The sequence below is a fragment of the Moschus berezovskii genome, chromosome 22, assembly GCF_049115385.1.
Source record: "Moschus berezovskii isolate FMDL1 chromosome 22, NW_MosBer_1.0, whole genome shotgun sequence".
Lineage (NCBI taxonomy): Eukaryota > Metazoa > Chordata > Mammalia > Artiodactyla > Moschidae > Moschus > Moschus berezovskii.
Window position 1 is genome coordinate 52,653,907 of NC_142481.1, and position 26,749 is coordinate 52,680,655.

The 26,749-nt window shown below is 54.1% G+C and overlaps 1 protein-coding gene across 4 annotated transcripts in view; it reads right to left on the reverse strand.

Moving 5' to 3' along the window:
* Window positions 1-4,790: 4,790 nt before the first annotated feature.
* Window positions 4,791-26,749, reverse strand: part of KIAA0513 (KIAA0513 ortholog) — a 57,741-nt gene continuing 35,782 nt past the window's right edge. For all 4 annotated transcript variants that reach the window (XM_055413015.2, XM_055413014.2, XM_055413013.2 and 1 more), the window contains 11 exons: window positions 24,193-24,701; window positions 22,177-22,276; window positions 21,282-21,355; window positions 18,408-18,478; window positions 16,969-17,173; window positions 16,586-16,626; window positions 16,036-16,114; window positions 13,152-13,229; window positions 9,157-9,237; window positions 8,660-8,754; window positions 4,791-7,693 (listed from right to left, as the gene is read on the reverse strand). In XM_055413015.2, coding sequence (XP_055268990.1) covers window positions 7,644-7,693; window positions 8,660-8,754; window positions 9,157-9,237; window positions 13,152-13,229; window positions 16,036-16,114; window positions 16,586-16,626; window positions 16,969-17,173; window positions 18,408-18,478; window positions 21,282-21,355; window positions 22,177-22,276; window positions 24,193-24,521 — 1,203 coding nt within the window. In that variant the 5' untranslated portion in view covers window positions 24,522-24,701 and the 3' untranslated portion in view covers window positions 4,791-7,643. The remainder of the gene's footprint in view (window positions 7,694-8,659; window positions 8,755-9,156; window positions 9,238-13,151; window positions 13,230-16,035; window positions 16,115-16,585; window positions 16,627-16,968; window positions 17,174-18,407; window positions 18,479-21,281; window positions 21,356-22,176; window positions 22,277-24,192; window positions 24,702-26,749) is intronic.

Consider the following 26,749-nt stretch of genomic DNA (forward strand, 5'->3'; position numbering starts at 1 on the left):
AAGGGAGGGAGGGTGGCTGTGGGGTGTGTAACCTTGGGACCGGGGACATATCACCAAAGTAGAGGGTGGGGTGGGGTCCAGAGACTCAGCTGGCTACCTGCCGGAGCCCACTGGGTGTGCACATTTGGGGAGGAGACCCCTCATAGTGCAGGGGGGGGGCGCATCTGAGCGATGGATCACTCAGGGCTCAGCACACCTCCCGCTGCCTCCTGGAGACCTCTGCTGGGGAGAGGACGTCCTGCAGCCTCTTGGGAAAGACGCTTGGCTCTTGGGGCCGGCTGGCTGCTGATTCGATTCCCCACAGGGGTACCACAAGCGCCTCGTCAGCCAACTGGGAAAAATAAACCTTCCTCATGGGTGTGGAGAAAAGGGTGGGAATGTAAGTTGGTGCACCCACTGTGGCAAATAGTTTGGAGTGCCTCAAAAAACTAAAAGTAGAGCTACCATAAGATCCAGCAATCCCACTCCTGGGCATATATCCAGACAAAACAATAATTCAAAAAGATATATGTGGGGACCCCCTGGTGGTACAGTGGTTAAGAATCCACCTGCCAATGCAAGGGACATGGGTTCAATCCCTGGAATATTCCAGATGCCACGGAGCAACTAAGCCTGTGTTCCACAACTACAGAGCTAGCGCTCTAACACCCACGCTCCACAAAAGGAGAAGCCACTGCAGTAAGAAGCCCACACACCTCAATGAAGAGTAGCCCCCCTCACTGCAACTAGAGAAAGGCTGCGCACAGCAACTAAGACCCAGCATGACCAAAAAAGCCACAGAAGATACATGCCTCCCTGCTCCTGGCCGGACTGTCCACAGTAGCCAAGACACGGAGACACTGCATGTCCACTGCAGAGAGATGCGTAAAGATATGGCACACGTATCACCGACTGGATTATGTATTATGTATCATCACCTTTTACACAGTGGAATGTTATTCAGCCATAACAAGGAATGAAATAATGCCATTTATATGGCAATATGGATGGAACTAGAAGTTATCATGCTAAGTGAAGTGAAGTCAGACAAATATGATATCACATGTGTGGGATCTAAAATATGATACAGATGAACTTACTTTATATACATATATATAAAACTGACTTACCTTGCTATATGCCTGAAACACATTGTAAATTCACTATATTTCAATTAAAGTTTAATTAAAAAAAACTAAAACCCTCCTCATGAGATCACCACAGGATTAACATCCTCACTACAGTGACTTTTATTACCCAAAATCCAGCTCCAAGATACCTCCCTGGGGAAGCCCACCTCGATTCTACCAGGAAGGATACTCACTCCAAAAGTAACCAAAACATTCTGTATTTCCTATATTACATAATTTATAAAATATCTTATCGATGGCGTATAGCATCTCATTTTACAGTTATCTCATACTTTTATACTCTGTGTGTACACACGCACACACAGACACACACACACAAATGTACCATTTTTAACCTCAGCTGTCTCAACCCCACTGAGGGTTCCTGAAGGAAAATGACTTTGCTTGTTCATCTTGTGGTCCTGGAGCCTGGTGGTACCTGGCACATAGTATGAGCTCATTAAAGGTAAGTTGATGGCATAAGGGGCCTCTCCCCTCCCCTTCTGGCCCCAGTATGCCCGGAAAAGACCAGTTGTTCCTAATTACAGAGTTGGGCATTGGCCAAGCTTCATGGGCTCTCTCCTATGAGAACAAAACTCCTAGCTTCCCTCCTTTGGGCCCAGAAGGTGGGAGGAGGGGTGAGTAAGGGCAGAAGGAGCATGACTTTCAGGGTCTCTTACATAAAGTTGACCATTTTACAAAACATGCCTGTTGAATCTGCTATAAGGGCTGACGAAGGTGTCCTGTTGCTGTCAGGCAGGAGCGGTACCCATAGCCCTTCGGCCCCCAGAGGCAAATAGTGAGGCAGCTGGGGCTCAAAGGCAAGATCAGGATGCCGCTGGAAGAGGGTGGAGGCATCCCAGGGGCCGAGGCTCCTCCATTCACTAACACACACCTGGCGGCAACGCAGTGGACACTGCTTCTGCCCATTAGTCTTCCCATGAGACACACACACGTCTTCATAATACTCAGCTGCTCGGCCTAAGTGGGGAAAACGACTATTTGACCCCAGAAAAAAGTGTTTTCTTCTGAAAAGCCACTGCTGTCAGTGAGAAGACTGCAAATTCCATTTTTAAAAGGTGCTCATGGGTATGTGAGAACAAAAATTCAACATCAACAGACTGACTTCCTTTTTAGAGATAATTTATTTCAGTTTCCACCTTCTGACAATCTGAGGTGCAATATATGAATTTTTTTTTTCTTCACAGGAAACAGCTTTGATTTTAGCGCTGTTTTGAGAGCTCAATCTTGAAACTTTCTCCACCTGAAAACATAGTTTGTAGAACACAACCTCATGGGATATAAGACTGCAAAACCGTACACATAACACACTCAAATCACTGACCCTGATTTCTAGGTCACTAAGGGCAATGTGTGGAAGTGGCCAATGGGATGTTTGGGTCCAAGACCAACGGGTGGGAAAGAAACAGGGAAAGCACAAGGGAGGCACTTCTGCAGCCCCAGAGGCCATGGTTAGGGCCATGAAGCTCTCTCACCGACACATTTTAAGGGGAAGGGCCTGCCATCTGAGTGTGAGCATCTCCTTCGGTTGGCCTGTCCTTCTCAAAATGTCCATGGGACTCCAAGCCTCCAGCACGGGGACAGACCAGGGCCCTCATGTGGGGCCTGTGCATTGGAACAAAGCCCATTGAGCACTTCTGTTTCCACAAAGTGTATCATCCTGGACCAAGGAGAGGACAGACGTAGCCCCCCTAAGGCTCCAAGGGGCATCACCAGCAGGAGCCCTCCTCTGAGCTCAGCACACCACTCAGGAGGGTGATGGGAGACAGCGCCCTGGTCTCACCCTGCAGGACATGTCAGGATGCAGGTCACCCCCGCCTGCACAGAGGTCCTGCAAGAAGTGATGGGAACACAGCAAACCCAGACCGTTCTGACTGAGAACTCTACAGCAGGACCAGGGGCCCCTTGAATCCTGGGGACACAGCCAAGGAGAGGGTCCCCTCCCCAGCTCTCCACTCAAGCTCAGACCGACCAGCCGACTGGGGACACAGACCAGAGCCAGGCCACCTAGGGACAAGGCAGACCGTGTCTGAGGTGCTTCCTTGGGGAGGGACAGCAGGGAGACGGCGGCAGAACAGGCCTGGGGAGCCATGAGGAGCATCTTTGTGCTCCTGGATGGGTGCCCCTGTATGGAACCATCTGGAAATGCTCCCCCGTCTGCTATCTGGATAGCCCTCGCAGCCCTGCTCCTGGCCACATGGCCACAGGGAGGCACTGCGGCATGCAGCTTGAACAAGGCCCGGCTCCAGCCCAGGTCTGAGCTCACACACCAGCCAATTAGGGGAACTGTCACCAACACCATTCCCCTGCAGGGCAGCAGTGGCGAGGGGGTAGAGTCGAAAGCTTGTCAAGCAGCTCTCACCCTCCAGAGTCATAAAAAGGAATAAACGATTTACAGGAAGACGGGGGCGGGGTGGGGGACCTCTGAGTGGTAGGAGCCGCGGCTCAAGGGAACTAAAAGGTTGTGGGTGGGGGAACAAGAAGAACCCTGGGGCTGTGGACCCCCAAACCTACAGCCCTGTCCGTGGCTGAAGAAGTGAGTGGCCAGTCGGGTGACTAGCCTGGGACGGCCCAGCTGCAGCCCCCTCCCCCGAGGCTGCAGCAACGCCCTTCCCCTTCCCCTTCCCTCCCAATCTCCCCACTCCACTGGCAAATGACTCCGCCCCCTGGCTGCCCAGTTGTCTCAGTTCAGTTCAGTTCAGTCACTCAGTCGTGTCCGACTCTCTGCGACCCCATGAATCACAGCACGCCAGGCCTCCCTGTCCATCACCAACTCCCGGAGTACACTCAAACTCATGTCCACAGAGTCGGTGATGCCATCCAGCCATCTCATTCTCTGTCGTCCCCTTCTCCTCCCGCCCCTAACCTTTCCCAGCATCAGAGTCTTTTCCAGTGAGTCAACTCGTCGCATGAGGCCCAGTTGTCTCAAGTTGTAGGTAATTTGGCCACACAGCTTATCTGACCACACACACGGGCCTGCTGGATCCTCCCTAACTGAAAAGTCAACTAGTCAGGGCACAGTGAACCCAGGAAGGTCAGGCTCAAAGCTGTGGCCCTGACTTCTGATTGTGGTCACCTGGGTTCAACAAAACCCCTGACAGACTCTTTTGTGGTGTGAACACATCTTTTTCTCGCGTCAGGAGGCTGGGATACAGTGCTCTGGGTGATAAATTAACCCACTTAAAACAGCCCGCAGAAAAACACACCTCAAGGCTGCCACCTTCTCTCCACAGCAGTGGACATCACCATCTAACTGGGGAGGGAGAGATGACTATGGGCTCCGGAAAGGAGGAAAGAGGTCAGGCGGCATCTCAAACTCCATCCTTGACCCAGCATGGCTCACCTGTGACCTTGACCCTCCGAGGTTTCAGTGGAGCACAAATCTCAGAAATTGAACTCTCTTTCTAGTCCTCCTTTTGGTAATTTAAGAGCTCCTTGGCCTGGTGTTTTTTTTTTTTTTTTGCAATAGGAAAATCACTGTCTACTTCATTTCACAGTGCAAATAACTTACAGTGTCAGAACTTGGTTCTCCTGCCTTTGGTTAAACATGCACACACAGCAGATACAATCTGAATGTTAGCATGTCCCTCTTAAACACCTATCAATATTGCTAGAACTCTAACAAAGGCTGAAGACACACAAAGCCACATCTCAACAGCATCCGGTTTGCAAAGCAGGGTACTTTTTACTTGGGAGAATCAGCTGTTTGGGCTCATTACATTCACAGAGCCCTGAAGGGCAGACAGCAGGAGACCTGCCATGTCATTGCTAATGCAGGCCTTTGAAGCTCTGGCTTGGAACCCTGAACATGCTGGGATGGGAAACTCTCCTTGTGGATATGACCCGATGCTTCCTGCCCTGAGTCTAAGTTTACAGGAAGTTCCTGAGTGTACAGGAAGGGCCAGCAGAGCGCTTTCTGCAGAGCCTCCTGGGCATGTGGTGGGCGAGACTTCTCCACACGCTGGCACCTCTGAGCACCAGCCTGGGTCTGCTCTGGCCGGGCCTCACAGGGAAGATCAAGTCACAGAGAGGAAGTGTCAGCGAGGCAAGCGGCCGGCTTCCGCTAGGGACGCTGTGCCTCCTCCGGGTGATACTGGCCAGACACCCTGAGGTGACATGCTCAGACAAAGAGTCACCACCAGGAGACAGCAGAGCAGCCTCCCAGTCACCTTGACGTCGGCCACTCCGTGAGGCCCGTGGTCTCTGGTGCTGTCCCCTCATGGGGCTCAGTGTTTCAGGCAGCAGTTTTGGGGTCAGACTTACTCTCTCAGGAGCTAGATCTATTAATACTTGAAGAAGGGGAGGGGAAAAGACCCAAAGCCACCCTTGTTTCTACTTTCAACTGCTATTGCAAGAGACCTATATGGAAAAAAAAAAAAGGGTCTCGGGATCATTCTGAAGTGAAAGTGCTTAGAAAAGCCTGGAGAAGTCAAAGCTGCATTTCCTTCCCCGTGTGCATGGGTCCTCTTGCCCCACCCAGGGGGAAAGAGCCCTCTACTCCCCAGCACCCCTGGAAAGACCCAGAAGCTACTGTCTTCCTCCAGAAATCAGAGTGAATCACACTTCCACACAAATCTTCTATATACAAGGATAAGTCTTTTGGGCACCTTAGAATAAAATGTTAATACATTTAAACTAACCACTAAGAAAAAACTAAGAAAGCCAATGTCACGCAGTGGAGAGATGGCCCTTCGAGGGCCTCAGACAAACTACTCATTGGACATGGCCCTGACTTCAATAGGGGGGTGGCACAGAGCATCAGGGGGTTGTTGAACGTCTTAGGAGGGGCAGCATCACCTCTAGGAGGCATTGGAGGAGGGCCTGCACACTCTTGAGCTGGATGTTATTTCTCTGAACTGTATTCAGGAGAGACATATCCTATCACTGGGCCTGTTTCCAGCTGGCGTGCCCTACCCCCACACAGGACAGGAAACCAGCCACGTGACTGTGCTTTGTATAGTGATGTGGCCAGAGAGACTGCCAGCGCGCACACACACACACACGTGCGCACACACGGGTGTGCATGCCATCATGAACACAGTGGGGCTGCTGGAGCCCAAGCCCCCAGCCCCTGCTTCCTGGCAGGACACCTCACACCAGTGCACTCGGGTTCCACGTGTTTCCCATTGCCTTTCTTATGATCACCAGGACGTGCGTTGCTCAGCTCAACCAACACTCGCTCTTTTCTGGAATGTTCCAGGGAGGCATCCCCCATGAGGGAACATATGAAGTACGGCCTGGAGGGCGGAGTCTCAGACATGTTTGTCATGCTGCAGGAGGTGGAGCGGGAACGCAGGATGGATGGCCAGGGCAGGAAGGACCGAGCCCCGCTGGCCTTAAGGCCAGTGCCCTGGAGCCAGGCTGGCCAGGACAGCCAGCATGCTGGAGGCTTGCTGCCAGACTGCAATCCCTCAGGCTGGGCAGCTGTGCCTGGACAGACTTGCGGGGAGGACCCCTGGTTCCCAGCACCTGAGACGGTGAGGGGAGTGTCTGCAGAGTCCTCGAGAAAGCAGCCTGAGGGCTCGGGCAGCAGAAGGTGCAGGCTTCCCAGGCAGCCGGGGTGGAAGGCCTGACCCTGCGAATCGCACAGTCCCCACCAGAAGCCACCTGGGCCACGATGCCTGTAACACTGACACAGATTTTTCTGTCTTTTAAAAATAAAGAGCAGCACTGTTTGCTTTTTGAAAGGGCAGATGTATCGAAGCTGCTGAAGAAATTCTCTTTTCTGGGCTTCATCATGGAACAGACAGCCCCAGGGAGCGAGTGGTGGAAGTCTCTCTGCCCCAGAAGGAATCAGTCAGCTGACCAGGAACATCTCAGATGCTTCACACAGACACCTGAGGGCCGTGTGGGTCCAACACAGCCACTTGGAGCCGTGACGTCCCTGGATGCCCATGCCCCTGACTGTGGCTGGGCCTTCTGCAGCAAAGAAAGCCATCCACTGCCTCGGTCTCTCTCCCGCCCTGAAATAGAGAGTGTCTCTCTCCTCCTGGAGCTTTCTGTCACGTGGAAAGGGGACCCAGTACCAGCCCAGACTGACACTCAGAGGCCGTCCCCGCTCTGCTTAGCTGTGGGAGGAACCCAGTTCCACCCTGCAGGGAGGGGCCCAGATCCTCACTCCCAACTGCCCTGTGTAACTGGTGTGGGCCTGATGTGTGCCAGCTCACAGCTGCCCTTCCCTGTCTTCCCACACGCCCCATCTTCTCAGCAGGAGGCTGTGAGGACACGTGCTCGCCCGGGACCCAGCATCTTTCCTCCTGTGCCCCCTCGGTCCCCATCACAGGCCTGCCACTCGGGGGTGTGGAGAGTCACCTCGGTTTTAGCTCTGTAATCCCAGGGGCACTTTGGCACACAGGTGGGGAGCAGACACAGGCAGAGGGAGGTGGGGAGGACGGGCAACCAGATTCTTCTAACCGCTAGTTCTAGGGCGGCATAGGTGCTGCCGATGTCATGCAGGGGGAGTGACAGTCAGCTGCAGTACTCCTGGGGGAGTCTCGGGCCACCTCCCGTGGCCTACTCGGTGGCCATCTGCTCAATGTGGTCGCTCAGTAGCTTGTACTGCTCTGCAAGAGAAAACAACGTTATTCCTTATGAGAGAGAGGGCAACACAGACAGGCAGGGTCTTCTCACAGGCATGGTGAGTGCGAGCTTCCGCAGTGTGCCTGCAGCCTGGAGGTGGGCTCCTGGGAACCAGGCTGCATCTTCCCACAGAAACGATGCTACAGAGGGCAGGCCGGCAGGCCCAGCAGCCTGGTGTGGACAGAGGAACATGTCACAGGAGCCAGGCTTGGGTCCTGGGGGCTGAGCAGGGGCCACGTGGTGGGGGGGCGGTGCTCTGCCCTGTGCTGGGTGACAGGGCTGGTGACAGGACTGTGAGGCTGTCCAGGGCACCTCCTGAGGCCGCCTGTCCTTGGCCCTCTTTGACTTGGTGTGGGGTGGAGTTTTGGACAATACTGATCTAGCCAAATACATGTCTAAGTGGAAGGATTTTGGGGGGCAAGGAAGAGGCATTCGGTACCCATCATGTGGGATGATGCAGAAAGGCCAGCTGTTTATTAGGGAAGTTGACATCAGCAATGCATCTCCTTTCATTACAGAAGTCAGAGATTCTAGAAAAGCCAACCTCAGGACCTCCACCCCTCCCCGCCCCCAGACCTCCCAGGGCAGTGTGGTTCAAGAAACCAAGGCAGGCCATATACTGGTCACTTAGAAGGAGGGCAACTCGGGGCCAGAGTCTGTCCATTTTCAAAGTCAGAGTCTGAGTGCCAAGTTACATCTTTACTTGGGCCCTGTTGTTAAGCACTGACCAGGCAGAACCCTCCCCACTCCCCACCCCCCAGCAAAGTCCTACCTAGCAGAACTGGGTTTCCAAATGGAAGGAAAAGTGTCCCACGCACTTAGGCAGGCAGGAACATTTAACATCCCATTTCTAAGTAAAGTAGGGATAATTCTCTGATTGGGATGGGGATCCCACATGCAGCCCACCTGGCTCCTGAACCCCCAGCCCCGCCAGCCTTGCCGGCACTCACCCTCGTCGAGGTTGCCAATCACCGCCTGCTTCTTCAGAAAGTCATTGCACAGTTTCTTGTTCAGCCCGAACGCCAGCATGTTGTGCGTGAACGTGCTAGGGGGACATGGCCATGAGCTGGCACCCCTCCCACCTCCCAGGCCGGGTAGGGGTGGGGAGGGAAGGGAGCCGGGGCCCAACAGGCAGCCTGCCAGGAATCATTAGAAAGAAGTAAAAGCCAAATCGTCTCCTCAGCCAGCCAACTTCGCTCACTGTGAAACGGTGTAGAGGCCAAATGGAGTGAATCGTGTGCTTCTGAGACATTTAAGAACTCACGGTGGTAACAACCCTGAATCAGGGGCATGGGACATCACAAGGGTGGTGCTCCCCCAGTGGAGCCCCCGCCAGGAGCATCTTACCCGGCGCCCACTCCTCACTGAGTCTGGGCCTCAGTGTCAGCATCCAGCCCCACCTGCCCCACTTTCTCGTCCCGGGGTGCCCCAGGGTGGCAGCACTCACCCCAGCTGCCCAAAGGTGATATTCTCGTTGAACCGCAGGCTGTCGTCCCGCTCCTCCTGGGTCATGTGGCACCACCGCTCCCTGCAAGCACAGGAGGGGCAGCGGGGGGCTTCAGGCCCGTGTCCCCGCCACTCGGCCCTCCCCTGCTCTGACCTACAGGTGCTGGTCTCTCTGACACAGAGGGGACTCTTGGGCCGAAGAGCTGTTGGCGCTGCTTCTAGGAAGCCTACCCGAGGGGGTGGGGGAGCAAGACACACACACTCATCACCTTGTCCTGGTGGAGATGAGACCCAGGGTCCTGAGACAGTGCGCGCTTAGCGGTCGCCTAGAACATTTGCTAGGAAATGAGAATCCCGTCCCCCACCTTTCCAAAGGTTCAAGGACAAAGGAGGCCACAGCATGTTACAGACAGGGACAACTGCAGAGGCCAGGGCCCCACCGGTGTCTGAGAAAAGTGGGAGTCAAGAACCTAGCAAGGAGGAGGCCCTGGGGCTCCCCTTCCACTGTCTCCAGGCCTCAGGCTCTCTGGCAGGGTCCGCAGCCTCTGACCACACACTGCCCGCCAGGCTGGGCCAGCTCTGCCACTCACTCTGCTCCTGGCTTCCTCATGGCCAAGGCCCACCCTGCATGGCTGCCCCAGGGCCGGTGACTGCTACCCTGTGACCGCAATGAAGATGGCGCAAAGCCTCTATGCAAAGATGGGAAACTCTACGAGGAGGGACCATGGGGCAGGAGCATAGGGTCAGGGGTCAGGGCTCAGGCAGGAAGGGTGCTCTTCTGAGCCTAAGGAGCTGTGTCCATGAGTGAGAGCCCAGGCCACCTGACCCCGCAGGGCACTGGCCCCTCCCCTTACAGCAGAGCATCGCTATTCTCCATGGGCCGGGGAAGTCAGCCCCTCAACTACCCCACCCCCCATTCCCAGGCATGACAGCCCCATGGCCATCTGGGAAATGAGTAGATGCCTACTTCCCATTAAGAATTACACTCTGGACGAGGAGTCTGATTAAAACAGGGTTGAGAGAAAAAAGATAAAAGGGTGAGAAGAGAGAGTATGAGGGGGGTCAGGGTGATGGAGAAGCCAAAGTATGTGGAGCAGAACCAAGAACATCAACTCTCGACTCCTCTCCACTCTTCAGGCCGAGGGAGGCCACTGGTGCTGCTGCAGCTGAGCGGGAACCACAGGACACCAAGGCGCAACAGAGGCAGAAGGAAGTGTCACTCCAGTCTCCTCATGCTAGCAGAACATCCACAATGATACCTGGAAGCTATGCTAATCCCTTTCCACACTCCTTCCCATCCCCTTGCCCCTGGTGGACACCCTTAAGACTGTCGAGGCATTAAATCCCCAACCACCACCTGGCTCGCTGGGTACAGTTGCACAGGTTGTGCACTGTACAACCCCATCCCACGTGGAAGTGGCTCCCTTGCAGGTATGCAGCACAGCAGTCCTGACAGTAGAGGTAGAGGTGATTTTTTTTGTTATGGTGAGGACTAGAGTTGGGACATTTAATCTCATCTCTGACGAAACAGGCAGAAGGTCAATCGGGATGCCTACAATCAAATCAGTTAAATAAAACTGAGTCCAATGCCCAATACTGGTGAAAGTCTAATAACACAAGAGGGCAGGTCATGTGTCTAAAATGCCACAGTGAGAATCTGGATATGACGAGCAGGTTACAGAACAGGAAGCCTCCTGAGAACAGAGAGGATGCTGATGGCGTTGTCAGCCGACTTCGCCAGACAGAAATCATGCTAGAGACACAAGGTTGCCCAAGGACCCAGAGCCAAACTCTGGTCCCCCAATTTCAGGGTGTCCCGGGGGGCAGGTCTAGGAGGTGCATGGCCAGACCACACCTGCCCCGGGTGAGGAGGCCTGTGAGGCCCAAAGACTCACTTGCCCTCGTGAGGCTCAGAGGCCATGATGCTCTGACCCTCTCAGACCTCAGCCACGGTGCTAGGAAGCCTTGCTTCAGGAAGGCTGGTTAATCACCCTATCCCTTAGAGAGATTGTGGGAACTCGGGGGCTTTTTATGAACGGAGGTAGCTGCTGTGCTTAAGTGCTCCTTTTAAAGCCATAATAAGGCTGCGTTGGAAAAAAAAAAGACAAGATTTCACATAGAATAAGCACTAAAAATACATCACTGATTAAAGGAAGCATGCTTTGGGAAATTTCCATCAAATTTTAAAAAAGCACTGTTATCAGAAATTATATTTTGAATAGGCAGGCCTTTAACTCTAAAAATATCTTAGGAAGAAATCTAACACATATCAAGTTCAAACGAAGTCAGAGCCCATTGTGGGCTCACAAGAAACAGCTAGTCCTAGACATCTGCCTTCAGGGGCCCCTTGACACGCACAGGCCCCACATCACTCAGTGGCCAGGGGCACGGAGCAGCTGTCCCTTCTCTGGGACCCTCAGACTCGTCCGAGTGGGTGAGGGTCTGCCAGAGCCCACACGCCTCTGGACATGACTATAGCAACAGGTCCTCTGACCTCATTGGCGGCTCCAGCCAGGATCAATAACCAAGTGGGCAACAAGTGACTCCAAGGGTGTGGTTTTGGGGTCTGCTTGGAGGGCCAGAGCGGCCCGTGGAGGCTGGCTCACTCACGGTCAGAGCTGACCTTCTAGACCTCACTGTCCCCTCCTCTTGGGACACACACCAGGCCTTGCAGGGTTCTTGAGGGCTGTGCCTGCCTCCTGTCCATTTCGAGGTCTCTATCTTGGGCGAGCTCCCCACCATCACCAGCCTGTCCCAACGCTGGGCCCGCCAGCTGCAAGTCCCACCTGCACCTGGCTGCCCTCCCCCAGTGGCCCTAGAAGGGCCCCCGCACTGTCCAGGGACAGGCACGTGGACACACACCTCTTCTTCTCCTCCTCTCCAGCATCCCCTCTGGAGCGCAGCAGAAACAGGTAAACAGAGGAACATGTCAAACTCATGCAAGATATGTGGATGGAAAAAGAGAGCAAGCGCGGAAGGAGGGTTATCACAGCAGAGACGGAGATGGAGACAGGGTTCCGGGTGGGTGGGGGGCGCTGGCCGAGGAGTCAGAGAGCAAAGCAACACGAGATCCCCCTTGCCTACAGGCGTTTCCTGCATCTGCGTCTCCCAGCAGAGCAGAGAGTTCTGTCTAGAATCCTAAGGAACGGTCCAGGACCTCTCCCCCTACGTGCTCCCCTGCCTCCCAGGACACACAGCCGCAGCAGGCCATCCCGTGCCCAAGGGGGCTTACTGATTCCTCCCCCAAAAGAAAGATTTCACTTAAGATCCGCCAAGTGCCAGTGGACTGAAGTCTTAACCAGCAGGCTCTGCCCTCTCTCCTGCCGGGAGAAAGGTTCTGCGGTCTCCCCAGTGTTAGAGAAGAAGGGTGTTCATCTCATTAACAAGAAGAGATGCAGAGACTTCAAAGTCCCATGACTGGAGGGGCCGATAAAGTGACCCAGGCCTGGGAGGCTGCTGCCCTCTCCCCGCCCCACTGCTGCACACAGCAGGCGCCAACCTTGGCTCGCTGAGTCCCAGTGCACACTCCTCGCTGCTGATGGTTTACAAAGTGGGGTCTCCAAAGGGGCCCTGGGGAAGCTGCAGCCCAGAGGAGGCAGCTGAAATTAGCGACTGCCTTCCCCAGACATGAATCCTGTAGCCAGTGTCCCAGCTCAGGAGCCTGGGTTCTTACAGAGACAGTCGCAGTGGGTCTGAGGGGGCCCTGGGGGCTTCGTTCAGTGGGAGTTCGCATGTCTGAGGAGGGTCAGGCCAAGTCATGCCAGAGCCCCAGGGGGAGAAGCGCTCATGCAAGCTGGGTCCCCCACCCGGAAGCTGTGCGCCCAGGACCCTTCAGGCAGCTTGCAGGGCACCAGAGCCAGAAGGGTTTGAGGAAGAAACACAAGACGCAAGGACTCAGCCATTCCGTCCTTCTGCTCTCCTCTTCAGAAACGGGACAAAAAAGCCTCTCCCTGGTCCTCTTCCCCGAGGCAAAGCAGGCCTGGATTTGACTCCTACCTGGTCGTGGGAGATCGCTTTCTCCTCTCACAGTGGACGGCATCAAAAAAAGCTGCATTCCAGAACCTCAGAGTGTGCCTGCAAGACAGACAAGATGGGAACACAGTGGGTCTCAGGCCCATGTTGTTGTTCAGTTGCTAAGTCATGTCCGATTCTTTGCGACCATGGACTGCACACGCCAGGCTCCTCTGTCCTCCACTATCCCCTGGAGTTTGCTCTGTTGAGTCACTGATGCTGTCTAACCATCTCATCCTCTGTCGCCCCTTCTCCTTCTGCCTTCAGTCTTTCCCAGCAACAGGGTCTTTTCCAATGAGTCGGCTCTTCGCATCAGGTGGCTGAAGTATTGGAGATTCAGCTTCAGCATCAGTCCCTCCAATGAATATTCAGGGTTGATTTTCTTTAGGACTGACTGGTTTGATCTCCTTGCAGTCTGAGGGACTCTGAAGAGTCTTCTCCAGCAACACAATTTGAAAGCATCAATTCTTCAGGGCTCAGCCTTCTTTACGGTCCAACTCTCACATCCATACATGACTACTGGAGAAACCATAGCTCTGACTATATGAATCTTTGTCAGCAAATCAATGTCTCTGCTTTTTAACATGCTGTCTAGGTTTGTCATAGCTTTCCTTCCAAGGAACAAGTGACTTTTACTTTCATGGCTGCAGTTACCATCCGCTGTGATTTTGGAGCCCAAGAAAATAAAATCCGTCACTGTTTCCACTTTTTCCCCTTCTATTAGCCATGAAGTGATGGGACTGGATGCCATGATCTTAGGTTTTTTAACACTGAGTTTTAAGCTAGCTTTTTCACTCTCCTCTTTCACCCTCATCAAGAGGTTCCTCAGTTTCCTCTTTAGCTCTACATGGGCCATAAAGGCCTATGTGCCTTTATCCTCAATGGAGCTGGTTCCCTGGGCCTCGGCAGTGTGTCCTGGGGTCATGTGCATATCTCCCAGGACCTATAATCTGGACTCATCAGGTCAAAGGTGGAACCACCACCTGTAGTTCAACCATGGATGAAGCCACTTCCCCTTCTCGGTCTCCCACTGAGGCTCCCAACAGGAAGCAGAGACCTCAAGGAGACCTGCTTTTCTACAGCAGCATCTATTAACAGAAATGGGAACCTGGCAGGGACGGGCCATGTGCAGAGAGCAGACATGCTTATAGGGCCACAGAAGACAGAACCATTCTTCCCAAAGATCAGTGTAGGCAAACCTATGGTACATGGGCAAAACTCAGGCCCCTGTGTCTCTGTGTAAATCAAGTTTTAAGGGCTCACAGCCACGATCACCCACTTACATCCTGTCCATGGCAGCTTCTGCACTATAGAGGCAGAGTGGAGTGGTTGCTGGTAAAGCCTAAGATATTTATCACCCAGCTCTCTACAGAAAAGTGTGCTGAGCCCTGAAGCAGAAGGGAAGACAGTAGCCCAACTGAGCCCAAAGGGGCCCGAGTTAAATCATGGACATGGGCTCCGGGCTGGTGGGCTTCTCCCTGCTGCCACCCGAGCCTGGCCCTGCAGCCCGGGGTCACAGGCTTCCAGACAGCTGCAGCCCAGCTCTGGCTGGCCACACGTCTCCCATGCCCTGTCCTGCTGTGCCAAGCTCTTGTGCCGCTAGACTGTGATCCTCATGGGAAGGGAGCGTCTGACACCCTTTGGATTTCAGATGCTAATCTGCTGCCGACTTGTGAGTAAATAAAATAAAACATGTGGACGGAGAGGCTTTGGAGGGACAAGGGTGTGCTCACAGCAGACGGTGGGGTGTACCCTGACCACGGGTCTCCCACTCAATGGCCTTCTCATGCGCACGGTATTTATATACGTAAAACAGCTGGCTGCTGCTGCTGCTAAGTCACGTCAGTCATGTTCGACTCTGTGCAACCCCATAGAAGGCAGCCCACCAGGCTCCTCCATCCCTGGGATTCTCCAGGCAAAAATACTGGAGTGGGTTGCCATTTCCTTCTCCAGTGCATGCATGTGGACCCCACAGACAGTAGCCCCCCAGGCTCCTCCGTCCCTGGGATTCTCCAGGCAAAAACACTGGAGTGGGTTGCCATTTGCTGCTGCTGCTGCTGCTAAGTTGCTTCAGTTGTGTCCGACTGTGTGCGACGCGACAGACAGCAGCCCACCAGGCTCCCCTGTCCCTGGGATTCTCCAGGCAAGAACACTGGAGTGGGCTGCCATTTCCTTCTCCAAAAACAGCGGGACTAGGACAAAATTCACATACCAGAAAACCCACGCTTTTAAAGTCTAGAACTCAGTGGGTTGGGTTCTGGTCTATTCATGGACTTGTGCAACTGTGCAACTATTACCACTATCTGTTTCTGGGACATTTTCATCATCTCATTCCCTGCTTCCCCCAGATCCTGGCAACCACCAATCCGCTCTGTCCCCAGGGCTTTGCCTCCTGGACGCTTTATGTAAATACACTGCATGGTCCTTTGGGTCTGGCTTTGGTCATTTGGCAGAGTGTTTTCCAGGTCCAACCACACTGTGGCGGGTGTGGGTGCCCCATTCCTTTATGCGGTTGAGTAACAGTCCACACTGTGCATCTGCATGGACGGACATCAGGTTGTTCCCGCCTCTGGGCTCTTATGAACAGTGTGTCGTGAATGTATGTGCACGGGTTTTCGCCTGAGTGCCTGTTTTCAATTCTTTTGCACATCTACCCAGGAGCAGAACTGCTGGGTCATGAGGTAAAACTCTGTTTAACTTCTGAGGAACTGCCAGGTCGTCTCCCACAGTGGTTGCTGCCTCGGGCAGTCCCACCAGCAGTGTATGAGGGTCTAAGTTTCCCGCATCCCCGACAACACTCGCTATTGTCATTTCTAATGCAGATGCGGGCACTGGCAGCTGCTGCCCCCCAGGTGGAGGGTGGCCTTACCAGATGGGCTGCTGCTTCAGGTGTGTGTACAGGTAGATCTTCTCTCCTTTCCTCTCTTCCTCCGGGCTGCACACATTCACTGTGGGATGGGGAGGGAGACTCGAGCAGGGCAAACCGCCCCAGCAGCCCTCCCGGCAGGCCCCATGTACCCCCAGAGTCACACAGAGACGCAGTGGAAATTCCAGGGCACCTGCTCTGAGGCCCACATCAGTAATGACATGCTCAGGCCCGGCCCTGATGACTCAGTCCAAAGAGGGTCCCAGGAACGGCTCCTCCACCCCGGAAACATTCCTTGACGTCCCTGGGATGAGGAGTTGGTCCCCACAGAAGTGGTTTTTCCATGGAAATTCAGTAAGAGATTACAGGCTGGAGCAGGAGCAACTGGGGAATCACGCAGGACAGTGTCTCCTGCTACGGGAAGCTGGAGCCCCAGATGTGTGGGCACCTGCCCGGGGGGTTGCTGGTTCACTGTGGACTGAGCTAAGGCCCCAAGGGGCTGCAGTGGTGCCATCTGGGCGCCCACAGCCCTGGGGCCCAGGGAGGTACTCACCCATCTTCCGCGGCTTCTCCTGGGGTCTGCCCTCTTCCTCCCTTGCAGAGAGAAACCACAGAAGTGACAAAACAACCCTCCGCCCCCAGTTTCCCAAAGAACCCTTCAACATTGCTTAAACAGGATTATGTCTCATAACCCATGTGTACATTTAGGTGGTTTTCTGAAAGCATGTACATGAAATCAATGCTATGTTTAGCAATTGCCAGTCTTTTAGAACTGAGATGTGGAAAACTCTGGAGGGCGGGGAAGCAGCTGCGCTTCCCAGAGCGGCTCTCAGGCCCCAACGACCTGAGAGGCTGAGATGCTTCCGTCACCAGGCCAGGGAACAGCCTCCTGGTCACACCTGTGGTCAGGGAGGGGCGCAAACAGGGCACACTCACTCGCTCCTCCTGGCTGGGGGCCCCTTGGGCTTCGTCTCCAGCCCAAAGAAGCCCTTGACGTTCTCCGTCTTGGCCGATGTGTTCTTCAGCAGCCGCTCGGCAATGTCCTTCTTTTCTGCCAACCAGCTGTTGGCTGACTTCAAGTAGGAGTCGATGCTCCCAGTCGGCTTCTCCCTGGACTCTGTGGGGAGCAGGTGCGGTTTACCTGGAGGTGGGAGAGCGAAGATGAGAATCGACTGGAACCACGGAGGCTGGGGTCGCCTCCTCCACCATCGCTGGACATGCTGATGAGAAGTGAGGGGCTCAGGGATGCCCTCGAGAAGGCCCAGGGCCTGGGCCCCTGTGCTCTCCAGTGGTCCCTAAGCACCTACTGTGTCCAGGTCAGCCAGGTGTCACCAGGGACGGAAGAGGAAACAGGCAGGGCCCCAGCCCCCAAGAAGCACTAAGTCCAGAAGGCGGGTACGTGGCGCACACAGGTAGAGGGTAGCACACAGAGTGGCACTCGGGCTGGGCCTGAAACAAGAGGGTGTTGGGCACGGGAGATGGTGGAGGAGGGCAGCCAGGAGAAAGGAGGAATGTCCCTCCCCAAGGCCGGGTACCGACCAAGGTCCAGGCAGCCCCGCAGGCCCAGGTTGCTCTCTCAGGTCAAAGGGCCCCAGGCTGAGGAGTCAGGCCCGTAGCCACAGCAGTGCAGAGGGGTGGGGAGAGGGTGGGCTATGCACAGCTGGCGAGGGGAGGACGGCGTTGAGATGCAGAGGAAGGGGATGTGAGAGTGCACCCACAATGCCACTGTTGCCCTGACCCAGCTCCAGCCCCTGGGTGGGCTCCCAGAAGCCCTTTCCTTGAGGAGGCCTGAACAGGTGTCTGTGGTTGCAGCTCAAGGAGCTTAATAGGGGAGCCCTCCAGCTGCGATGCACCGGGAGGCCCCAGGGCCACAAGCCAGCACAGGTCAGCCGGCTCAGAGGCAGCTCCAGCCCACAGCCCAGCTGCTCCTCCTCCCCCTCATCCACAGCGGACCCTGCACTCACGGTCACCCAGAACATGAGACCTGCACATCCTCACCCCCGCCATCCCAGCATCCACCCTGAAACAGCCTGCCCCTCAGCCTCCTGACCCATGCTGTGGACCCTTCTTCTCCGCCTGTTCCAGGAGTCTCCCTCTTCTCGTCCCCACCCTAACACCAGCCCCCTTTGTTTTCTGGATGCCCTGCAGCTTTGCCTTAAGAAATCCCCACTTGGGGATTTCCCTGGAGTTCCAGTGATAAAGATTCTGTGCTTCCACTGCAGAGGCTGTGGGTTCGATCCATGGTCAGGGAAGTAAGATCCCACATGCTACGCAGTGCAGCCAAAAAGTAAAAACTAAGTAAAAAAGAAATCTCCACTCGATGGGCATTGGAAGGTGAAGGTCTGCCCTCCCCGTGAGCCGCGCGAGAGCCTCACCAATGTGGTAGTAGGTGAAGCACATGGTCATGAGGTTCTTGGCAGGCCCGAAGTCGTCCATCTGGTGACACCTGAAACAGGAAGAGCGGTGACTGGCTGACAGGTCTCCCCACCCAATTCCCTCTGCACGTTCCTGAGAGGACCAGCACACTCACAGACACATCTAACTGTTACCTCACCCACCTGATGCTCTAGAGGAGAAGCCACAGAAAGAGCTCCCCAGGTCCAGGGACACGGCCTGGGAGAAGGTCTGATTCCAGGTGGGAAGGCCCTCGCCATCCATCTAACAGGCCTCTTTCACTGTCAAGGTGGGACAGCCAGGGCCCAGGAAGCTCGACCCCGCCCCAAAGGGCAGCCCCAGAACTGGAAGTCGGGCCTCGGATCTCAGGCCTAACCCTGCGTCTAGTCCTACTTCTCGGGAAGGAGCATGAGCTTGGGTGATTCGCAGACGTGGCAGCACCAGGGTCACCTGGAGAGCATGTTAAGATGTGGATTGCTGGGTCCACCCTGGAGTCTCTGGGTGAGCAGGTCTCAGGCAGGGCCCGAGAGCATGCATTTCTAACAAACTGCCTTGGAAGCTGATGTTCTGAAGCTCCTGGCCCAGAGACAGCGCTTTGAGAATGACTGGGAATATGAATACCTACCTACCCTATACCACTTGCTGAAAATCAAAGTAATCGATTACATACCAGAACCTGTGTTAGGCTAGAAGATGTCCTACAGATGTAAAGGACTGTACTTACTATATTGAGAGTATGAGATACACATGGATCCATTCAACTTAGCAAACAAAACAAGGAGAAAAAAGTTCAAAAACAGACCTGCCTGCCCCCAGGAATCTGTAGTTGCAAAGCTATAATGATGTCCATTGCTGTTGCTGCTGCTGCTAAGTCACTTCAGTCATGTCCGACTCTATGCAACCCCACAGACGGCAGCCCACCAGACTCCGCCATCCCTGGGATTCTCCAGGCAAGAACACTGGAGTGGGTTGCCATTTCCTTCTCCAAAGCATGAAAGTGAAAAGTGAAAGTGAAGGTGCTCAGTCATGTCCGACTCTGTGCGACCCCATGGACTGCAGCCTACCAGGCTCCTCCTCCATGGAATTTTCCAGGCAAGTGTACTGGAGTGGGGTGCCATTGCCTTCTCCAGATGTCTGCTGCAGTACCATGAATTAGAGAAGAAAAGGAGGAATCAGCTAAAGCCCGTTAACAGGGCAGGTGCTGAGTAAAACCTGGTACAGTCATGCACTCACACACTACAACGCCTCACAGCCATGGCAGATGCACCACTGAATGGAAACGCACGGCACTGCATGTTTAGAAGTATGTCCTTGCTGGTGCGTGTGTTATTAAGAGTGGGGTTATCACTGGGAGATGGACCAGCAGTGAGAGAACCTTTCCTTTTCCTCTTAGGCTTCTGTGTCTTTCCATTCTGTTCCCTCATGCACTTTCTTTCCTGTTTAGTTTTTCACCTCAGATAAGTATTACTTCAAAAAAGAAAATCAACAGACATTATCTAAACAGTGGGATGAGGGCCACTTTATCATTTAACATAAAAATAATCCAATAAATCTAAAAAGCTACATTTCTACAAACTTTTTCTGCAACCATAAAAAAATATATGCTCACAAACAAAGTCATGGAAGGAGTCTGTGTTTAAAATTTAACTCCCCCAACCACCCAAGGTACTTATTTAAGGAATAATTGAAAGAACAATAGAGAATTAGATAAGCATGTTACCATATGGGACATACCATACATGACACCATCTATAAAAAGTATACATTCATGAAAGTTCTTATAGATAGAAATGTCTGGAGGTTGAAGTGTCCTCAGGGAGGGAGAGCATGCTGACCACCGACCTCGTGGGGCTGCTCTGTGCAGCTCCCGATGCACCCGCAGAGACTGTGGGCTCTCGACTCCCTCCACAAGGCCTCTCCACCCAGGCCATCTCCCAGACCTGGATTCCTCCTGAGCACACCCAGAACTTGGTACATTCTGAGCAAGTATAAGAAAAACAGGGGCTCCTTTCTTTTGGCAATTTTTCTCCAGTCCATGCCCTGTGTTCATGGAGAACAGAAAAAGATGGGGAGACATGGGAAAGTGGCCACAGCCTAAGCCACAGACCAGGACCTGCTCCGAGACCACACTGAGTTGATGGGGGCAAGTGGGTTTAAATGACGGTCAGATCAGAGTCAGGGGTTCCCTCTGCCCCCAGTTTCCCCTGCACCCGCCCCATGATTAAAGTCACTGCTTAGTTACCCCCAGACAGACACGGCTCCTCCGGTTCACACTGAGGAGGGCATGTCCAGCTCTGAAGCAGGTCAGGGCATCTGAAGCAGGTCAGCAGTCCTAGAGCCCCAGGCCTCAGGAGCAGGAGCCCCATGAGTCATCGGCCAGCCTCCATGGCCACACGTTAGCAGGGGGCTTCCTCCCCAGTCCACATGGTTCAGGACGCTCTCTGAGACAAAAGGCCCCAGCAGCGCCTCACTAGGACTCCGGGCAGGTGACATCATCCAGCCATCTCATTAGTGGGTGGTGAGAGTGTGTGCGGAGCACGTCACTACAGGAAGGCCAGAGAACCCCAATCTGGGCTGGAGGAGGGCAGGGCGGCCGTGGAATCCCAGCCTGTCTCCAGACAGGCAGGGACTAACTGACTCATGTCCAGCTGTGGCCCTCTTCTCTCCTGCCGGGTGGGGGCTGTGCACTCTGCCGTGAGAAGCTGGTCACGACTCCTAGCAGAGGCCGGGGGGCATCAGAGCAATTGAGCTGATGACGCGTGTGTGGGGCCAGTACTCATGACTGGGGTCTCTCGGGCAGGGAGGGAGGAAAGATGATAGTTAGGACAGAGGCTCTGTGCCGCAGCATCACTTACTCGAACAGGACCACCGCGAAGGACTGCACCAGGCGGTAGAAGGTGGGCTCCGAGACGCACTTGGAGTTGCAGCGCTGTCCAGGAAGAGGGCAGATGGTCAGGCAGCCGCTGGCAGAGCTGTCCTCAGCTCAGAGGGGCTGCAGGCTCACCACAGCATCTCTAAGTGCCGAGCATCTCTAAACGCAGCCCCACTCGGGCCCAGCACGAGCCCTGCTCCACAGAAACCCGGACTCAGCGAAGGGCTGCCCTGCCCCCAGACCGCTCCACATCATTCCCTGTGTCTCTCTGTGAGATTTTAAAAGCTAGGAACTTCACCCACTCACCCACAGATGGGGAAGTATGGAAGGATGCGACCCCAAGGTGACAAGGCCGGCTACTTTTTGGATGGGAGATTTATGGGCAGTTTTCCTACTTTTGCTTACCAGCATTTTCTAATTTTTCTTGTAAAAATAAATTATTTGTGATAAAAAAAATACTTTTTAAAAATTTTATTATTGGAGTATAATTGCTTTGTGAAGTTATGTTAGTAAAAAGTACTTTAAAAAGTAAACTTCATCCATTTTACAGGAAAAACAAAAAAAGAACCTATTGGCTATTTACAAAACTTCTCATCTGAACTTACATGGCTGTCATTATCTTGAATACTTTATCTTTATGAAAACTGAATGTTGTGGGTTCTTTAATAAAAACATGCAGGGACACAGCCCATGTACTTGTCTTTAAAAAGATGAACATATCTGGAATTTCATGTGGCTGAGAGGCCAGGCTGCATCTTCCACTATTCTAAAAAGGCCTTTTCAAAACATCTCTAGATGAGCTTCACATGTTTTTCCTGTGGGGTCGTTTCTCCTGAGCAGGTGGGCTGCCCCACCCCACAGCCCTGTTACCCCCTTACCTGGGCGCTCACATAGCGGGCAAACCATTCCCGGCCTTTCCCATTCTCACTGCTGCAGTACTCGCCAAACTTGGCTTTCTCCTCCTGGTCCAAGTCCTCCCTGAAGAAGAGGGCAGAGGGGAAAGACAGGAAAGCGTTAATCCTCTGGAACTAAAAGGACTACAGTCAGGGAAGAGGAAGGATAGGAACCCCTAGTGCAGGTGACGCTGGACCCTGGACCCCCATCCTTGCCTCGGCTCCCCGATGGACTGCACTCTACCAAGTGCAGAGGCACATCCCAGCCTCTGGGCAACCCCGAGAGGAAATGGGTTTATTCCAAGACAAGGAGCCTGGCTCGAGGATCAGACACTACTGGGGAGCAACAAGCAGGAGCCCCACCTAGACTTCCTGGCTCCAAAGCCCAAGAGACCTCCTGCCTCAGTGAGGTTTGGGCACTCACAAGGTCCACAGGCCTCTGACAGCTGGGCTCTGCAACTCACCCAACCTTCCCCCATCTTTAGAGCTGATGAGGTATGGAGCCACCCACTGGAGTTAAGAATTCCTAACCTGCTCAGTTTCAGCAGGACATATGGAACCCACGGTCTGATGCCCCTACAGCCATAAGAGGGCCTGGTTGCTTATTCCACTCACTTCTGAAGGGCCAGTCCACTCTCTGATGCTCCCCGGCTCTGTGTGTGAGGGGTGAAGATCGGGGAGGGGGCCCGAGCCCTGCGAGTCACCACCACCAGGGTGAACAACATGCTCACCTGATCTAAACCACTTTTAATCACCTGCATGGGGGGAGGCAGTACCCTACCTCCAATCTAATGACTACAATGGGGTAGCAGAAGGCTGAAGATCAATTGGCTTTTGCAATTTCATTATTTAAGGTTTCATAGAAAACATCTTGGCCTCATTTATCCCAAAATACCAACACCAGATGAAACGTAAGAATTTGCCAGGCATGTGCATGGAGCTCTGGAATGAATACTCTCGACAAAGCATCTGACTCAGTTGTCCAGGTTCCATACTGCCGACAGACAGGCTGCCACAAATCTCGACTGGCCTTCCTTGCAAGTCAGTGAGCTTCTGGGCTTTCTCCCCTTTTCATTAACTGGGTGTACTTGGAGAAAGCTGAGTAATTTCAGTGTGAGTCAAACAAAATAAGTAGGAAGCCACATCTACTGCTCTCCCAGAATGCACTCAAAATCACACATAAAAGCATTTGGGGGGTGGACAATTATTAGGATGCTAATAAACTCTTTCCCTCTCTAACCGCAGAGAAAACTGAGCCACATCTGCAAAAGGTGGAAATCACCCTACCAGTTAACCACTGAGGGGCTAAAGCACAACAGGAAACAACATCCTTGCTGCGTGTGGTCAACAGGCAGAAATCCTTCTTATACTTTAACGAATCTGGAAAAGGGTCCCTTTGGCCAGAGCTCCTCAGGCCACAACATGTGCCCATCTCAGAGGCCTTGTTAAAATACAGATTCTGACTCAGTGGGTCAGCTGGGGCCCGGGACTCTGCGTTTCTAACAATCCCGTGGTGCTGATGCTGCGGGTCCTGAGGAGGGACCTTCGGCATTTCACGTGCTGCCGTGAAAGATGCAAGACCAGCATGGAGACCTGAGGCCCACACTGAACCCGTGCTTCCCTTTCCCCTGCTGAGCTGAAGCAGCTGCGACACAGACTCCAAGGTCCAGCCTCCACATCTGCACAGCTATCAGTGCTCCTTGTTCAAACCGCCAGGAGCCACCAAAGCGAGGCCAGAGAAAGGTGCGAGGGCAAGTCTCCATCCTAGCAGCTGTGTCAGGGTACCAAGAGGCACTGGTACCTGAAACCCCCTGGCCTTGCAGCACCCCTAACTCGCTGTCAGCTATAACACCTTGGAAGGTATGCCCATGGGGGCTCACCTCAGATGCAGAGGATGCAAAGCCCAGCCCTGAGCAGGGGGGATCTCCCCAAGGGGGTCTGCAGGCAGCGGGTGGGGCTGAGCCTGGGAGGTGCCAGCAGCCAGTGAGGGCTGGGGCTTACCCTCCAGAGAAGATTTTCTCCACGTAACTGCGCATGAACTCGCGGAGCTCCAGTGGCTCCTCGTCCTTGGCTGAGTCGGCACTCTGGTTGGAGGAGAAGGACTCATTGGAGGAGGAGCGGTGGTACTGGCCCCAGGACAGGTGAGAGGGTGACTCGCCCATGTCGTTCTCGCTGTCCGCCGACTCCGTGGTCTCGCTCTCCGAGGCGCCCTCTCCCGGGGAGCTGTCCCCATCCTGCAGCTTCGGGGGTGGCGCCTCCAGCGGTGAAGAGGCAGACGGCTTGGCCCCAAAGTCAATCAGTGAGCCCACGGGGACCTCAGGGGCCTCCATGGCTCAGACAGGGGGCTGCGGACCAGGACGTCGGGTGGGCAGGCTGGGGGACGCGGTTCCCAGGTGCGTCAGCAGGAGCCCAAGGCTGAGTGGGAGCCCGCCAGGCGCATGTGCGCTGCTTGGGAGCTGCTGGCCGCTGGGACCGACTCCTCCGGGATGGCCCAGGGGGCCCTAAGGCATCTGTAATGGAAGCAAAGACACATCATCGTTCTCACCACAAGAGCTTCCCAACGTAGATGAAGGAATTAGGGCACTCCTGCCCCATCAGGAGAGGCTCCCAACTTCCAGAATTTGGGCCAGCTCTCTGCTGATGTCCTCTGCTGCTCCCTCACCATTAAACATCCGCCATACAATGGGCAAACAGTGAACAAACACACCAATCAGGCTTTCTCCAGACTAAGCAAACAGACCTCAAGGGGGGCTGCACCTGCTGGCCCACTCCCCACTCCAGCTGACCAGGCCGAGGCCAATAAAAATGGAAATCACCCGCCACCCGCTGTCACTGGATCAGCAGCCTTGGAAGATGGTGTCCTCAGGTGCAGGCTATGCACACGGGCTCTTCACCTCCAAGGCCCGAGGCTCTCTTCCTTCCTGGTCCCCTTCTCAGCTTTTGCCGACTTAAGACCCAGGGCCTCCCCAGCTGTCACACATGGGGTCATCATGACCCCTCTAACCCTTCCATGGTTTCTAAGTGGCACTTGCCAACCAGACCCACCTCCTCCTCCCTGCCCGCTCCCTGCACCAGGGCCACCCTGGGCAACGGCATCCACCTCCTGTGCCCGTCCTTCTGACCCTTAGGCTGGGTGGTCCTCTCCCTTCTCCTCCATCTTCCTCCCTCAGCCCCACCTGAAACTCTATTCATCCCTCTAGACTTGGCTGAGTACCACCTCTTCACAGACACTTTGCTCAAACCCTGTGCAGTCTATTTACTGATTCCTGTGTGGCCACACTGGAACTTTACTGACATTCATTTAATAAGTCTGCTTGTTTGACAGATAGATATTAGTATTTCTGCTTATCCCACTAAAGTATAATGCCCTGAGGGGCAGACCAAGCCTCAGCCACCTTTGTAGCAATATGCGAGCGCCCTGCACAGTTCAGTTCAGTCGCTAAGTCGTGGCCAACTCTGCGACTCCATGAACCACAGCATGCCAGGCCTCCCTATCCATCACCAACTCCCATGCTCCAACCATCTCATCCTCTGTCGTCCCCTCCTCCTCCCGCCCTCCATCTTTCCCAGCATCAGGGTCTTTTCAAAAGAGTCAGCTCTTCACATGAGGTGGCCAAAGTATTGGAGCTTCAGCTTTAGCATCAGTCCTTCCAATGAACACCCAGGACTAATCTCCTTTAGGATGGACTGGTTGGATCTCCTTGCAGTCCAAGGGACTCTCAGGAGTCTTCTCCAACACCACAGTTCAAAAGCATAATTCTTCAGGGCTCAGCTTTCTTTATAGTCCAACTCTCACATCCATACATGACTACTGGAAAAACCATAGCCTTGACTAGATGGACCTTTGTTGACAAAGTAATGTCTCTGCTTTTTAATATGCTGCCCGGCACAGAGTCCTAGCTAAGTGTCCACTGTATGCTTGCTGGATGGATGACCAGACCTGACTGTGAACATGCGCTGGGAGTCGGGAAGCTGATGATGTAGGCAGAACTGGGATTAGGATCTCTGCTTCTAACCAGGTCTCTACCAGTCAGTTCAGGGGTCACCTGCCAGTTCTGGGGTGCCTCCCCAGTGAGCAGAGAGGAGCCCTCCTGAGTCCACCTTGATCCTGGGCCCCTGTCCCTCTCCTCTGCCTGTACAGATCCCAAATATCTAAGACAACACCTGGCAGACAGGTGGCTTCCCATACCGTAAAACTAATGCATCTTGTGAGGTAATTCAGTATCAAAACTGCATTTACTGCCTCTTGAGAGCTTAATGTCCACGGATCGATTATGGGCTCCTCCAAATTCCCCAGCCCAGGATATTTTTAGACGTCCTGAGTCAGAAGGATGGGATGGCTGCCTCCCTGTCACTGCAGAGGCAATGGCCCCCTTCAGGAGAGTCCTACAAAGACTGCCTGGGTCCAAAAAAGAGATCCAGCATGAATCCCAGCTCGAAAGAACTTTCTGGGCCAGAAGAGCAACACAAAGTGTGCAGAGAGTCCGAGACAATGGAGCAGTGGGCTGGAGCCGGGGCGGCCCTGGGCCCTTCATGCCAGCAGGGCGGGTGAGCTGTG